Here is a 15,833-nt window from a genome sequence, read left to right on the forward strand (position 1 = left end):
AGACAAATAGAGCCTCTACCATTCCGTTGGCAATTTCCTTCCTTCTACTAACTATCTTCTAAAGGGTTTCCCTTCTGCTCTCAACACAAGGTTTTACCTTTCATCTCTCTCTCCTGGATTTCACGCTCCTTTTTGGCCTGGATGGCGAGCAGCCGCCTGCTCTTCACGGCACTGATCATGTCTTCGGCTCCCAGGTCTACCTGGGGCTCAAACTTCACCACCTCTTTTTTCCTATCAGGTTTGCCTAGCCCATTCTCCTCTTTTCCATTTTCCTTGTTTCTGGCTTCCATTTCTTTCCTCTTTTGTTTCTCTGCTCTCTTCTTATCATTCTCTTCCTTCAGTACAGCAAGCCGTTCTTTCCACAGCTCTGCAGACATCTGCTGTCTGGTTTCCATGTGGTCCTGCACAGAGTACGTCATGAGGATGCGGTGACAGAGTGCAGTAAGGATCTGGAGCTTCTCTTCTGATGTTAATTCAAAAAACTCTGAGGTCTCCAGCTTCTCTAGGAACTCATCTTGTACCTCATTGTCCTCAAATGGTGCTGAATCTTTATTGTCATCTGCATCGGAGCCCTCACTTTCTTCCTGAACGTCAGATCTGCGCAAGCAGAGCCGCACCAGCTCTGAAACAGAATGGAGAGTCAGCGGGATTTCTGACAGCTTCATTCCCAATTCACCATAGTCTTCCGCTATTTCGTCCTGTAATAAAGTCTGTAAGAGGATGACCAACACTCTATTCAGGTATAAAAAACCGCCTTTTTCTGCACTCAAGGCTTCCATGAGAGACACAGCAGTTATGGGATACTGAGCATCTGGTAAGAGGAGCCCCGAGTAACAGCTCAAGAACTCCACCACCATGGCCACATCCCCAAAGAGTGTGTTGGGCAGCCCTTCAGGGGTATCCACCAATCTAAATGCTGGAAGGCTTTTGCCGGTTAACTCTTGGTCCTCGTACCTCTTCTGTTTTTCTAGTTTCTCAAGCATTTCTTTCTCTCTCCGCTCCTTGGCTTTCTCCTTCAACTTTTCTTTCAGCTCCTCTCGTTTCTTTTTCAAATATTCTTTGCGCTGCTCTTCAGACATAGAGGCCCACCGCTTTTTGTGCTCTAGAAGCTCAAAGCGTTTTTGAACAATACTTCGCAGCTCTTCTGGGAGACGAGCTCTATCTTCACTAGAGAGAAGACGAGCTGTTTTGGAGATAACACAGGACAGGGCACTCTTCTTGTCCTCCCTGTCTTTGTTTTCTTTGTAGTAGGCTATAAGGTGTAGGGCAGCAGGAGGCAGATGTTTGTGGGGTTTACTAGAGGACCTGGCTGTACCCCCAGAGTTCCGTGGGGCTCGTGTCATCTTCTGAGTGCCTTTGGCCATATCCAACAAAGTCATCTGCTTCATTTTGGTTTTAGGAGTCTTCAGGCCCTTTTTGGGAGATTTGGAATTACCTGTAGATTTCTGTCCATTAAGGATGCCTTTGCTTCTGCCCTTCGCTTTCAAAGGTTTATCACTGTGCTTCCCCGATTTCTTGGCAGGTGGGCCCTTCTTAGGAATGTGAAAGTTAGCATGTAGCTTGTTGGGTGACATCATCTTCATCACTTCTTCCAAATGTTCTTCTGGAGATTTGGAATTTTTGGAGTTCTTCACTTTGAGTGGCGAGCCATTCAAGGATTTCTTCAAGTGTACATGACACCATAACTTGGGGTTTAGTGGTGAACTCAGAGAAGAGTTGTCTGTCTTGGATTTTTTTGAGGGCTTCCTGTCTGGGGATCCAGTATTCTTCCTCTTAGTGGAAGGGTTGAGAGTCATGTACTAGAATTTAAGAACAAGAGCAAAACTGATTTTAAAAACTAATTTGAAGAAGCAATATTTAAGCATCATACAGGCCCTCTTCCCCAGCTATCCAGGTAAAGCTATAGATTCATTTCTGTCCACAGACACTATGTCCCTGAAGAAACAAAGACATGACTGTTAGCTAATGTTTTGGCCACATCAATACAAAATTCTCTTGATACCCAGACTTAAAAATCTATACTCTAAAATTAGACATTTTTGCTATGTAACTAGTTTTCTGTTACCATACAGTGCTAGCAATTCTTAAACACTTTAATGAAATCTGTGAACCCTTTCCCCAGAAGCAACACACAAAAATCATGCATACAATTTCAGAGGGCATACACAGATCCCAGACGAAAGATACCTGATCTAGATAATGGCAACATCTAAGGAGTTAATCAAGAACCACTCTGGATTTCTAAGCCTTTAAACCTCTGTTCCAACTGGGAGCATTATATGCTTTTAAGTAGAAAGTATACTACTTTAAGTTTTTTTGTCTAAATGCAGAAGCATATTTTATTAAAAATACAACAACAACAACAACAAACCACTGCTCACAAACACGGAGCCCTCCTGCCCCTGGCCCTGGCCCTGGCTCCTCAAACTCCCCTTTGTTCTCTCCCACACATCAAGAATTCATTCCCCCATGAATACGTTATTAACTGTAAGCCCTCTACATTCTCAATCTCATACACTTCTCTTTCATGGTCCCTCACAACCTTCAAATTCACTCCCTCTAGTAGCCCAACTCTACAATCCTTTAATCCTGCCAGAACCTTACATCCATTAATTCAACTACACTTTCCCCATGCTCACTTCCTTGTCCTTTTTACCCGCATTAAATTCCAGTCCGTTGTTATAATCAGTCTTACATAAACCTATGCTTCTCTTGTCTCTCCTGCTCTATTATACTGAGCTACCCCTGGCCTGAACATGTTCAGCTTACCCATGACTGGAATAGAAGATACAAAGACGGTGTGTGATCTCACTCTAAATTCAGAACCAGGTACCTCAAATGCATCCTGAATGCCACCCAGTAATGACATGATATCGTCCCTTAGTCCATTCACTTCCCTCTCCCCTGGACACACATCTCCTGCCTCCTCAAACCTCCACCATGTCCCCCTCAGACAGAATTAGTTAACAGGCTAGAACCCAGTCAACTTGTCATAATACCATTGTTTCTGTTGAAGTGTGTGTTTAAAAAACAAAAACAAAAAAAACCCAACTGCTGATTTTGGAACTTTCAAGAATGTAATTACAAAGAAAAAAGCTAAACCGAAGACTAAATGAAATACTAACCAAGCATTGAAAAAGTAGAGCCAATTTCACAAAAATTCAAGTGAGTAGGAGGGAGACTAGATAACCTCCAGAAGATGTGATTTCTGTTACCAAAAGCAACTAAGCACAGAGGACACTTGGAGACTTGAACCTAACTCGAGGTTTCTGAGTGGGAAGGATGAACTTCACAGAATCAACATGGAAGCAGCAGGTCAGCACAAGACACTGCAGGCAAGGAAGCAGCTACAGACTACTGAAGACGAAATCATGAGCCCCTTGAAAAAGGTGAAGGAAGTGCTATGGCGAAAGTAATCCCAAAGTGGATATGGAGGAACACCTACGTTCCTGTTGGGCATAACCAAACAGGTATGGCAAAACTTAATAAGTTGTACTGCAATGTCAAATAAGATTTAAACATTACGGATATAATCATCAGACAAACTCACAGAACCAAGGCAGCCCGAGTAGGAGAAATCTGGTCTGCAACAAATGAGCGGACTACACCTAACATCCTTCTGGCTGTCTCTAACTTCAAAGGCCTACCTGCCTTTTAAGGACTACAGGCAATTACAGATTATTGTTCCTCCAGCTGGCTGTTTTTGTTCCCCAATTATCGTCCTCAGAATTGGCTGACGAAGAGGTTTCATAGTTTACAGAATATAAACAGCACCTCTCCATAACTCGGGGGATACCTTCTCCAGAAGCAGAATTTTCTAGTTCTGTTTCCCCAGAACTAGATTTCAAAATGCTAAAATGAATAAGCAAAGATGACTTATGTGAGACTCTCTCCTGATGGGACAGTAATGGTAGCAATACTCCAAAGAGAACAGTGTTTCAGAGATCACCCTACAAATCATAGAAGAAGGGCCCAAAGCTACCCTGGCAGAAATCAAAGACAAATATGTGCCTTCCAAAAGTTAACCATCCTCCTCTTCAACTAGTCTTGGAAAATCTTCAGAGGATAGAGGTTGATACTTCTTCTAACACTCAGGATAAAAGGCTGTATTTAAAGTCATTCTAAAATGAAACTTATCACTAAAAAGGAGACTAGTGTGAGACTGTTTCATTTTTACCACTTTAAAAAGGTATCTTTTAATAGGGTCTATTAAAAGGGCCACTTCTTAATTTACTGATTCTTTTTCTATTGAAAAGTCACTCAAATTTTCATAAGGTTCTTTAAATTTCTTCTACTTAGAAGCATTATATTATGCAGAAATGATGTAAGGAAAAGCTGGGATGGCTTAGCCATAAGAGGGCCCAGCAACCTACTTTTATTTATAAGGTGTGTGTTTTTTTGCCAAACCACACCATATAATTTTTTTCTTAAAAATGAAAGAAATTAACTCACCCAACCCCCTCCCAACAGGCCAGCTCCCCGCTTGAGCAGTCCTTCAGTAACTGGATCATCTCAGCATAGGGCATGCTGGGCAGTCACAGCCAAATGGGAGCCGGCATGGCTGGACTCAAGGGGATCTGAAAAAGTATAAAACCACTTATGTGCTAAGGGTCTCCCCTATCCCCCATTCAGCATAAGTAATCTACCAGTGTAGTGCACAAGGAGGGAGAAAAGAATGGACACCGAAATAGCAGTATTGTGTGTAGGTTTTAGGCAAAGGCCCTTCCTAAATGCTAAACAGGAACGAAGTATTTATGAATGACTCAGCAACTACAATTCTATACCTGGTTCCCTGTCACCTGAAACAAACCACCACCACGAATAAGGAAATCTAGTAAGATAAAAATGAAAAAACTTTATTTATAGCAGCTCATTCAGATGCTAAATTTAACTTAACAGTAAGCAGCAAAAACCCTGAATTGGAAAACTTTGGCAATCTACATTCTGATTCTTACTCCACTCTTCTCATTCACCCAAGGAGCCATGGTAGCATTTCACGGCAACCTTCGCACAGCGGGCTTGCCTCAATCTCCAGATGTCTTTATCAGCCAATGTGCAAAATATGTTGCCATAAAATAGGTTTTAAGTGCTCTTAAAGTTAACATAATTTATTTTTTAAAGTGCTTCTCTAACTCATAAATAAAATTCAAGAGGCAAATTATTTAAAGAAAAAATTTAAACCATAAACACTTAGTTGAAACATTAGAAGAAACAAGAAACATCTTTAAAAATATTTAATTAACATCACTAGTAATGAGACAAAATTATATCATGTGCCTTCTGATATGATTCATTAAGAAGAACACATCAATCCTGTGGTATTTCTACCCAAAATCCATAGCCTGAATACAATCATATGAAAATAACCACAAATTGAGAAGTATCACACAAAAATAAGATTGGCTTGTATTCTTAAAAAAGTCAAGGTTCTTGAAAGCTGAGAGATGGCTCCAGATCAGAGGAGATCAGTCTCCTAACAAGTCACAAACAAGGAAGTATAATACATGATACTACACTGGATCCTACTAAAACCAAACCAATATTTTTTTGGCTAAAAGGGCAGTACTGGGACAATTTTCAAAATTTGTGTAAGGACTACCGATAATACTAGTGTTTCAATGCTAACTTCCTGATTTTGCCAACTGTACTGTAGTTACGTTAGAAAATATCTTTGTCCTTGGGGTGCCTGGGTGGCTCAGGCAGCTAAGCATCTGACTCTTGGTTTCGGCTCAGGTCATGATCTCAGGATCATGAGACTGAGGCCCGCAATGGGCTCTGAGCTCTGCCCGGAGTCTGCTTGAGATTCTCTCCCTCTCCTTCTGCCCCTCCTCCGATGCTCTCACGCTCTCTCAAATAAATAAATAAAATCTTAAGAAAAAGAAAATACCCTTGTCTTTAGGAAGCATATTCAAGTGAAAGGGCATTCTCAGTGGCTCAAAAAAATAATTTGTGTGTTTGAAAAGAGAGAAAATAATAAAACAAATGTGGTAAATGCTAACATCTGAGGAATTCACTCAAAGGTATACAGAAGAAATTCTTCATTGTAATTTGTCTACTTTTCTGTATGAAATTATTTCAAAATAAAATGTTCTTAAAATGCATTAAAAACCCTATTAAATCAGTCCAAATTATGCCAGGATTCCAAAGGTCTTAAAAAAGTAGTATTTAGTTGTTACATCTCTATCCAAAAGCTTCCCTACTAGGATATACCAGCCTGAAATAAGTGTTCAAACACCGTAGACTAAGTAACAAAACACTACAGCTGCAATGTATTACCAAAGGGCAATGAACCAAGATGGCAGATTTCACTTTAGATGACAGTTATCACACAAATTCCTTGTAAATCATTCCCCCAAGTCATTATCCCTAAACTCAACTGTCGGTTGCATTTTTCTCAACAAATGATACTTCTTAAAGAGATGAATTCACTAGCCACATACCTATTACACCTATGCTAAATATTACAGAACATAAAATGAGTAAGATAGTTCTTACATTCAAGTAATTTATGTTCTAGAGTTTACAAGACCACAAACACACTCTCATCATCACATCAGGCCCTACTCAGGTAACACTCCAACTTCCAAATCTCTAAATAACTTTCTTCTCTCCCACCTGGGATCCCCATCAGTCCTTTCCTTAAACTACTGCTCAGAACTTGCTTCTCCAGGTCTCCTCTCTCTCCACAGCAGCTGCACTTGGCAGCCTAGCAGAACATGAAATTCTATGAAAACCAAAGAGAAGATGAAGAGAGAAAAAAAAATTTTAAACCTATTGCCTTTGGGAAAGGCAAATCGTATGTCACCAACTTGAATCCTCAATGCATTACTTAAAATTTCCTTTAGATGAGGAAAGAATCCAAACCACTGTTTTATGGTCTACTTATCCGTGTCTTTCCTGTATTCTGTCCTGACTGAGATACTCTAATAAATTCTTTAAGAAAACTACAAACAGGGGCGCCTGGGTGGCTCAGTCGTTAAGCATCTGTCTTCAGCTCAGGTCATGATCCCAGGGTCCTGGGACTGAGCCCTGCATCGGGCTCCCTGCTCCATGGGAAGCCTGCTTCTCCCTCTCCCACTCCCCCTGCTTCTGTTCCCTCTCTCGCTGTGTCTCTGTCAAATAAATAAATAAAACCTTAAAAAAAAAAAAAAGCTACAAACAGGAAAAACACAACTTCTATGCAAAACTCAGGAGACAAAATCAGGGAAATGTCAAATAGTATTGGGGAATAAGAATTATTGTGTAGACTGGTATTCTACGAGTCTCAAGTTCTCTGACTAAGCAGAATCACTTACAGAACTTTGGTCCAAACAAGCTTATACTTCCTAGTCTCAATCTTAATTATAGCTGAATTCCATTAAGTTAGTATCTGAAGCCCTCGTTAGAAAATTTGAGAGTAGCTGATTTCTTCAGAAACTGCTTTTTAAGATATAAGTTCCTGGAATTCTAGTCTCTGGCTCCTTACAGAAAGTATGGATCGGCTTTTTTGTTCTAATAAGCCCCAAAGATCTTTTACACATAAATAATACTTAGTCTTTCTTTCACGTTATTCATATACTTGAATCACTAAACGAAAATACATAAAAGCTGTAAGATTTAAAAAGAGGAAAATATTGCGGCGCCTGGGTGGCTCAGTCGTTAAGCGTCTGCCTTCGGCTCGGGTCATGGTCCCAGGGTCCTGGGATCGAGCCCCACATCGGGCTCCCTGCTCAGCAGGAGGCCTGCTTCTCCCTCTCCCACTCCCCTTGCTTGTGTTCCCTCTCTCGCTGTGTCTCTGTCAAATAAATAAAATCTTAAAAAAAAAAAAAAGGAAAATATTTAAGGACTCAAATGATCCAAGAGTCTAAAACTCATTCAGAGTAGGGGCACCTGAGTGGCTCAGTCGGTTGAGCGTCTCCCTCTCTCGCTGTGTCTCTGTCAAATAAATAAATAAAATATTAAAAAAAAAAAAAAACCTCATTCAGAGTTAATTCTGTATAGGATTTTTTCTTTCTTTTTTTTTTTTAAGATTTTAAGCAGATGCTTAACAACTGAGCCACCCAGGGCACCTCTGTATAGGATTTTCATACAGTAATGATGATAATCTTATGCTGTAACCACTGAAAGCCATTATCACAGCTCCAAAACTCTAGAGCAATAAAATGACAAAGAATTAAAATTTCCCCTCAGTAAATAAAAAAATGTAGGTTTACCAAAGTTCCAGAGAAACTTTAGTCCTAATCTAGAAAAAACAAATTAATTTCTAAATTTTTCTTTTTATGCAAATAAAAATTTAAAGAGCATAGGAAGAAAATGCTTGGTCATGCTAGTGTGGAATAAGAAAACATGCTAAGTACTAAACTATGGTTGGAGAAATAAAATTATTTCTCAATATACCTTTGTCAGCAAATTAACCTAAAATAATTGAGGTAATTTAGCTGTATGACTCCAGATGTGCTTAGTTTTTCAAAATAAAAAGGAAGGAGAAAAAACAATCATGGAACTCTGACTTAGTTTTAATGGATCAGCAAACTCTGTTCCTGTCCCAGTCTGGCCCTACGACCAAGATGAACTATCAGTATGCAAATGAGTGAACATGCCATGAAAGACACAAATACTCTCAAAACCTACATTTAAAAAATCTTATTGGAGAAACCCTGAGATGAAAAAGACAATCAGAAATCTGAGGCCAATGTCTTGACTTTTGTCATTTTACTTTCTGTTGGTTCTAATTAGACTAGCCTCAGCTTCTGCAACTGGAAAGTAAGATTATACTCACACACACACACCCACCCCCTCCCCATGACTTCATAAGAAATGTTTTGAAGATCAAATGAGCTAATTAACGAAAAAAAACCGAACACAATTCTCAAGAGAGAAATGCTAGACTTTCCACTAATCCATCATACACAGTAATACTCATTTCAAGTCTTTTTTCAAGGCTGCTGGTATGTTTGATCATTTTATCTGATACACAAATTGTTTTTTCTATTTATACCATATCTCATTCCAAGAAGAATCTGACGCAAAAAAGTATGTATGTGTTTTTTTTTTTTAATTATGCAACCATAATAAAAAATAAATTGAATTAGGGGAGATATTCAATACCAACCCCACATCATCACCTACATAAAATAGATTTGAAAATTTCTGTATCCATTTTCTGATTTAAAAGCTCAAAATCTAATCTAATTGGAGCTACCAGAGAAAACAAACTCATCTAACAGTGTTCTACCTTGCTGTTCAAAAATTAATAGTGACCTTACCTTGTATGGATCAAGTAAAAAGTCACTGAACTTGCTAGGGAGGGAATATTTCTTCACCAATTCGTCTTCTACCACCCATGGTGCATTTTCACCAGTACCAGCCCGTAACGCATTATGCCGTATAAAGTATCGAAGTATCTCCTTATTTGGTGGGCGTTCTGTACGAATTAAGCTGTCTGCTGGCACATTACTGATGATCTAGGTTAACAAATATAAATAACTTACCACTTATATAAAAAGCATTTAACACTGAGAACAAAGATTTATCTTCTCTCCAAAAAAATAATTCCCTCTATAAAATATGGCTATAAGCTAGATGAAACAAAAAGAATAATTTTCAGAGACAGAATGTTAAACACATCCCTAGGCAATTTATTAGTATGTATCAAAGTCCTAAAAATGTGCATACCCATTGAACCAGCAATTCCTTTTTTTTTTTTTTAAGATTTTATTTATTTATTTGAGAGAGAGAGCATGAGTGGGGTGGAGGGGCAGAGGGAGAAGGAGAAGCAGACTCCCCGCTGAGCAGGTGTCTAATGCGGGGCTCGATCCCAGGACCCTGGGATCATGACCTGAGCCGAAAGCAGACACTTAACCAACTGAACCACCCAGGTGCCCCTGAACCAGCAATTCCTCTTGTTAAGAATTTAGAAGTAAAAGGATAGTCATCATCGACTGCTTATAAAAGGAAAAACAAAAACAGAAAGGAAAAACTACATAAAGGTACGTCAGTAAGGGAATCATTTTTTAAATTAAAATATATCCATATAATGAATGCAACCATTATATACAAATAATTGTATGTAATATACTGCATGTAACATATACAACCATATAATATACAACCATAGGGGAAAAACATTTCTTAATCAGGACAAATTTATCAGAATCATCTAGGGTGCTATTAAAATGCAGATGCTTGGGCCCCAAACTTACTGAATCAGAAGAATCTCTGGCAGTACAGCCTGGGAATCTACATTTTTAATAAACTCCCCTGGTGACTATCATACACCCTACAACCTGAAAATACTGTTTTGGAAAAAAATTTAATGACATCACAGATGTTTACCACATAGTAAATGAAAAAAGTTACAAATTAGTATGTATAGAATACTCCTATTTTTAAAAGTCACTTAAAAGCTAACCACCAGGGGCACCTGGGTGGCTCAGTTGGTTAAGCATCCAATTCTTGGTTTCAGCTCAGGTCATGATCTCATGGGTCATGGAATGGAGCCTCTCCCTCTGTGCCCCCCCCCCCCCCCCCCAAAAAAAATAAATCTTAAAAAAAAAAAGGATATATCAGGACTCTGGATGTATTAAAAAATATAAACCTTAGAATCAATAAAACAAAGCACTAAGTCATTTTAAAGGTATTTACTGTCTTAGATTAGTAGCTTCACATATTCCTTATAAAAGCATTGATTAGAACTGACTACTCAGTTTCTGAGTTTAATTATATTACAAATTGCTTTATTTTTAACTGGGAAGAGCTATTACCTGGGGAAAGTCCTTAACTGCTGGGAACTGATTCTTATTTTTCAAACTGAGTTTGAAGCTCAATTACAAATTATTCTTATACCCTAATAATTCATATTAAAAGAAAAAAAGCATGCTATCTCCTAGGGAAAAAATACAATTTAACTTAAGGTCATAATTACAAAGACTAGAAAACCCCTCAGAATTTGTTGTAGAAACACAATCATTCACATTTTTTTTTAGCACATTTTCTCTGAGAAAACTAGCCATATATTTTCTGAAGTAACATTTACTACATGTAAAAGGTCTAATACAAAGTGCCAACTAACCTTATCTTCATTTTGTAATTTCACGTCATATTTGTGAGGCAGAAATTTTGGTGGAGCCCATTTCCTTTCTCCCTTTTTTAATGAAGTAGGGAGTTTTCGTGGAGATCTACGTGCTCTGTCACCTAGTCAAATCAATAGAAAATTAGTGAAAAAAACAAGTCTTTAATTTTATCCATTCATTCATTACTAGTATTCTTAATGAACACCTACTCTGCACTAGGCACTGAGTGATGGGGCACAAAGATGAATCATAAAGTCCTTACCTCAAGCAGATAAAGTCTATGAGTCTACAAAAATTACATTACAATGTGATGAACTACTGTAACAGAGATTGGCACAAAAAAATACTGTGATAGGAGAGAGAAGCAATGTCTAATTTGGTCTGGAAGATAGGCAAAGGAAAGGGCCTAGAAAGAGTAAGACTTGTTCAGAGACTATAAGCAACGAGATAGGTGACTATGATCTATAGTAAAAACTTCAGACCAAAGAGGTAAGTAGGGTCCAAATTATAAATAACATTGTATTCCATTATTATTATTTTTTTAAAGTAGGCTCCATGTCCAATGTGGGGCTTGTACCCACAACCCTAAGATCAAGTCACATGCTCTACCGACTAAGGCAGCCAGGTGCCCCAACACTGAATGCCATTTAAAGAGACTGGAATGTGTCTCGTGGGCACTAAGGAAACAAAGGATTTCCCATCTGACTGACTAGATATATGCTGTGAAAGATCACTATCATGAAAAAATTAAAAGAAACACTTTCAGCAGTTAGAAAACGAATGAAAAGGGCAGGTGAGACTGAAGATCGGGAATCACAAGATACAGCACTAAACATCTGAATCAATGTAACTGAAATGGAGGCTGAAAGAGTCTAGAGGCTTTTAGAAGACAGACATGGTAACCAACTAGATGTGGAAATGCTAACAGTTTCCAAGTTTTCTGCCTTAGGGACCGAGGAGATGAGGGGGTCGTTAACTGAGTAAGAGAATGTTGAAAGAACAGCAGGACAATTCTTGTTGACATGCCTTGGGAAGATAACATAAAGAGTAAGATGATCAATTTAGCCTTACAGGTGTTAAAATTTGAACTGCCTGGGACAGGCACGTGAAGACTGGGTCTAGAGTTAAAGAGTTAAGCCGATGTGGGTCTGGGAATCATCAGCCTCTATACAGATTAAGAATTTAAACTATGGGCAGGAATGAAATATAACAATACCCTTGTATAGAAAAATAAAAAGGAGGCAGAACAAAATCCTATGAAAAATAATTTAATGAATGGCAGATGAAAAAAGGAGGTTAAAAAACAAAAAACAAAAAACAGAAAAGTAAGGGTGCCTGGCTGCCTCAGTCAGAAAAGTGCAACTCTTGATCTCGGGGCCATGAGTTGAGTCCCACGTTAGGTAGAGGAATTACTTAAAAACAAAAAACAAACAACCCCTCCCCGACCCCCGAAAAGTAGTTGGGAAACCTAGGGAGACTATGGTATCAAGTAAGTGAAAGATATGAAAGTGACCAACAGTGTTAAATGGAACAGAAAAGTAAAACACAAAGGAGCAATGAGTGAATTTTGCAATTAGGGGGGTCACCTATACGCTTATTAGGAACAGTTTCAGAGTAAAGAGGCAGGAGTTACACCGTAACAGCATAAGGAATAAACTGATGGTCAGAAAGTGGAGACAACATTCTCAAGAATCTTAACCTGAATAAGTAAGACAGAAATAGAACAATAGGATCAAGGGAAGATACGTTTTTGTTTTTAGAAAATGGGACTTTGTTTATAAGCTGAGAAGAACCATTAGAAAGAGGGTTTAAAACACTGTATAGTAGAGGGACACTTGGGTGGCTCACTCGGTTGAGCGCCCAACTCTTGATATCAGCTCAGGTCTTCATCTCAGGGTCGTGTGTTCACGCCCTGCATTGGGCTCCACGCTGGGCATGGAGCCTACTTAAAAAAATACACACACACACACACATATATGTGTATGGATGTATGGATGTATGTGTGTGTGTGTATATATATATATATTATATGGTAGAATAATAAAAGTTTACCCAGCCCTTGAGAAACTAAGAGGGAATGGTATTAACTTTTTTTTTTTTTAAAGATTTTATTTATTTGTGAGAGAGAGAGAGAGAGCAAGCGCACAGGCAGAGGGAGAAGCAGGCTCCCTGCCAAGCAAGGACCCGATGCAGGACTCGATCCCAGGACCCTGGATCATAACCTGAGCCAAAGGCATAACCGACTGAGCCAAACAGACATCCCAGAGGGAATGGTATTCAAAGCACAAGTATCTTGGTCAAGAGAAAAGAGAGCTCCCTTCTAAGATGGAGGAACAGAGTCCTACCAAGGAGGTTAGGAACACAAAGCTGAAAAGTTCCTGCCCTAATACATTACTTTTCCCCCCACAAAGTAAAAGGCCAAGTCACATGATGAGAAAATATTTTTCGTACTAGAATTTGCCTATCATATTTCTATGGAAATTCTAATCAATTTTTCCCCTGAAGACATGCAGAATATATCATAACATTAATTCTTTAGCCCACCTACTACTCTTATCAACATACTAGCAATAACATTACATCCCAGTAATTAAAACCCGAACTAAGGCACACACTCCAAAAAATAAGCCAAAGCCTAAAACCAGCAGTTCCTGGTACACAATGCTTAGGTATAAAACAAACAGCTGTAACACATCACTGGTATTCCAATGATCCTCATTCTAGAAGAAGTATTAGAAGACAGATCAGCCAACACCTAACCAAAACATTTATCAACCTCAAATCTAGGGAACTGTGAACAACACACATATTATAAAACTGTCAAAAAGAAACTGAAAAATGCAGACATTAGCATTCATAACACAGAGTAGAAAACAAAACCAAAGTATCAACAGCTAGGGGGGAGCAGCTACACAACAATCTCTGAAGCTTCCTTGGGACTAGATAAGGACGGCCCTCTAAAACCATCTGCACGTTGGGCGCCTGGGTGGCTCAGTTGGTTAAGCGACTGCCTTCGGCTCAGGTCATGATCCTGGAGTCCCGGGATCGAGTCCTGCATCGGGCTCCCTGCTCGGCAGGGAGTCTGCTTCTCCCCCTGACCCTCCCCACTCTCATGCTCTCTCATTCTCTCTCTCAAATAAATAAATAAAATCTTTAAAAAAAATAAATAAATAAATAAAAATAAATAAATAAATAAAACTATCTGCACGTATCCCAAACATCTGGAGACACAAAATAGAATGGAAGGCAGATAGCAGAACGTTTTAATGTAACATTCTAACTCAAACTTTGTGACAGTTAAATATTGAGGTGAAACTTTAATCCCCGAACAGTCACGGGGAAGGAGATCGATAAACACAAACTCTTTGAGTGCTCCTATTTTTGGAGAGAAAAGGGATCCAGTCAAATTCCTTATTTACACACACACACACACACACACACACACACAAATGAAGGCCTCAGAGGCTGAAAAGTCTCCCCAGGAAGCAACATCTCAGTTTCTCAACTTTCAAAACATCACTGTTAGGTCTCCAGATCCCTAAAAATTACTTTTAGTGTTTCACAATTCTGGCAGCTCCCATCTGAGAGGGACCTAAATTACAGAATACAGATAAAAGGAAGTACCTTAAAAGCACCACATTGGCTTATAACATGAAAAGAAACAGAAATAGAATTATAGCCCCTCCTACTTCAATCACCCCCTTTCCACACTTATTTCCATATTTCCAACTTAGAGAAAAGGAAAGCAAACTTTCTTTCCCATCTTGGGTAGACAGGTATGTGTACACAGATTTCTAAGCAGCCAGAGGTAATGACTTCCCAATGGTCCTAATTGTGCAGGGAGATTTAAATCTTTTTTTTTTGGTGGGGGGGAGGGGCAGGTTTAAATCTTAATTCACTTGGTGAATATTTGGTTTTCTGAATCATAAATGAACAAAAATATGTCTAGCTATCTACAAAACTCAATTACAAATCTAGTTGCTAGAGAACTGAAAAAGATTTGAGTATAAAATAAACAGAACAGAGTAACGTAACTCACTAAGGAAAGCTAGCATCATACATACTAATACTCTCTCTCCTTCCTTCATCCTCTTTTACAATTGCCTCCTTCTTCTGATGATCCTGAGCAATTTGGCTAGAATTCTCTTTGTCGCTTGAGGGAGAATCACAGGCACCATCTGATTTCTTCTCAGTGGCCTCTTCATCTACTTTCTCCAAAGGATGAATCTTCACAATCCTCACCTTGAGCATTTTTTCCTTCCCAACCTATAAAGGAGACAGGAGAGAATCAAAGACAATAAATAAGAATCAGAAACCTAAAGATATTTAGAATATATTATCCAATATCCATCCCACTTCACCTGACAGAAATTCACTGAAACTCTGAAGCAGCCAAGTACAGTGACTTTTTTCCAACTTTATTTCTCAGACTTCTAACTTGAAATAGGATACCTTAAAAAATAAAATGATCACCACCTAGTTCAAAATTCATGCACCAATGTACTAAGGCCAAAAGGCAATCATTATACTAACCTGACATATATGTAAAATACAGTTCAAGAATTTCCATTTTTAAGAAAATCAACTATACAGGAACACCTGGCTGGCTCAGTAGGAAGAGCACATGACTCTTGATTTCAGGGCTATGAGTCTGAGCCCCACACTGGGTGTAGATTACTTAATAAAATCTCTAAAAAATAAATAAATATCAACTATACACATGGATATCCAATTATTCTAGAATCATCTGTTGAAAAGACGATCTTTTCTTCACTTAATTAC

At 38.7% G+C, this 15,833-nt stretch overlaps 1 protein-coding gene across 2 annotated transcripts in view; it reads right to left on the bottom strand.

Moving 5' to 3' along the window:
- The window catches only part of BAZ1B (bromodomain adjacent to zinc finger domain 1B), a 70,883-nt gene that overhangs the window by 33,731 nt on the left and 21,319 nt on the right, over positions 1 to 15,833 (bottom strand). For both annotated transcript variants that reach the window (XM_034988637.1, XM_034988636.1), the window contains exons 4-7: positions 15,116 to 15,317; positions 11,051 to 11,172; positions 9,246 to 9,443; positions 98 to 1,799 (exon numbers count right to left, since the gene is read on the bottom strand). In XM_034988637.1, coding sequence (XP_034844528.1) covers positions 98 to 1,799; positions 9,246 to 9,443; positions 11,051 to 11,172; positions 15,116 to 15,317 — 2,224 coding nt within the window. The remainder of the gene's footprint in view (positions 1 to 97; positions 1,800 to 9,245; positions 9,444 to 11,050; positions 11,173 to 15,115; positions 15,318 to 15,833) is intronic.

This window comes from Mirounga leonina, unplaced genomic scaffold, assembly GCF_011800145.1.
Source record: "Mirounga leonina isolate KUSES-001 unplaced genomic scaffold, KU_Mleo_1.0 Mir_454, whole genome shotgun sequence".
Lineage (NCBI taxonomy): Eukaryota > Metazoa > Chordata > Mammalia > Carnivora > Phocidae > Mirounga > Mirounga leonina.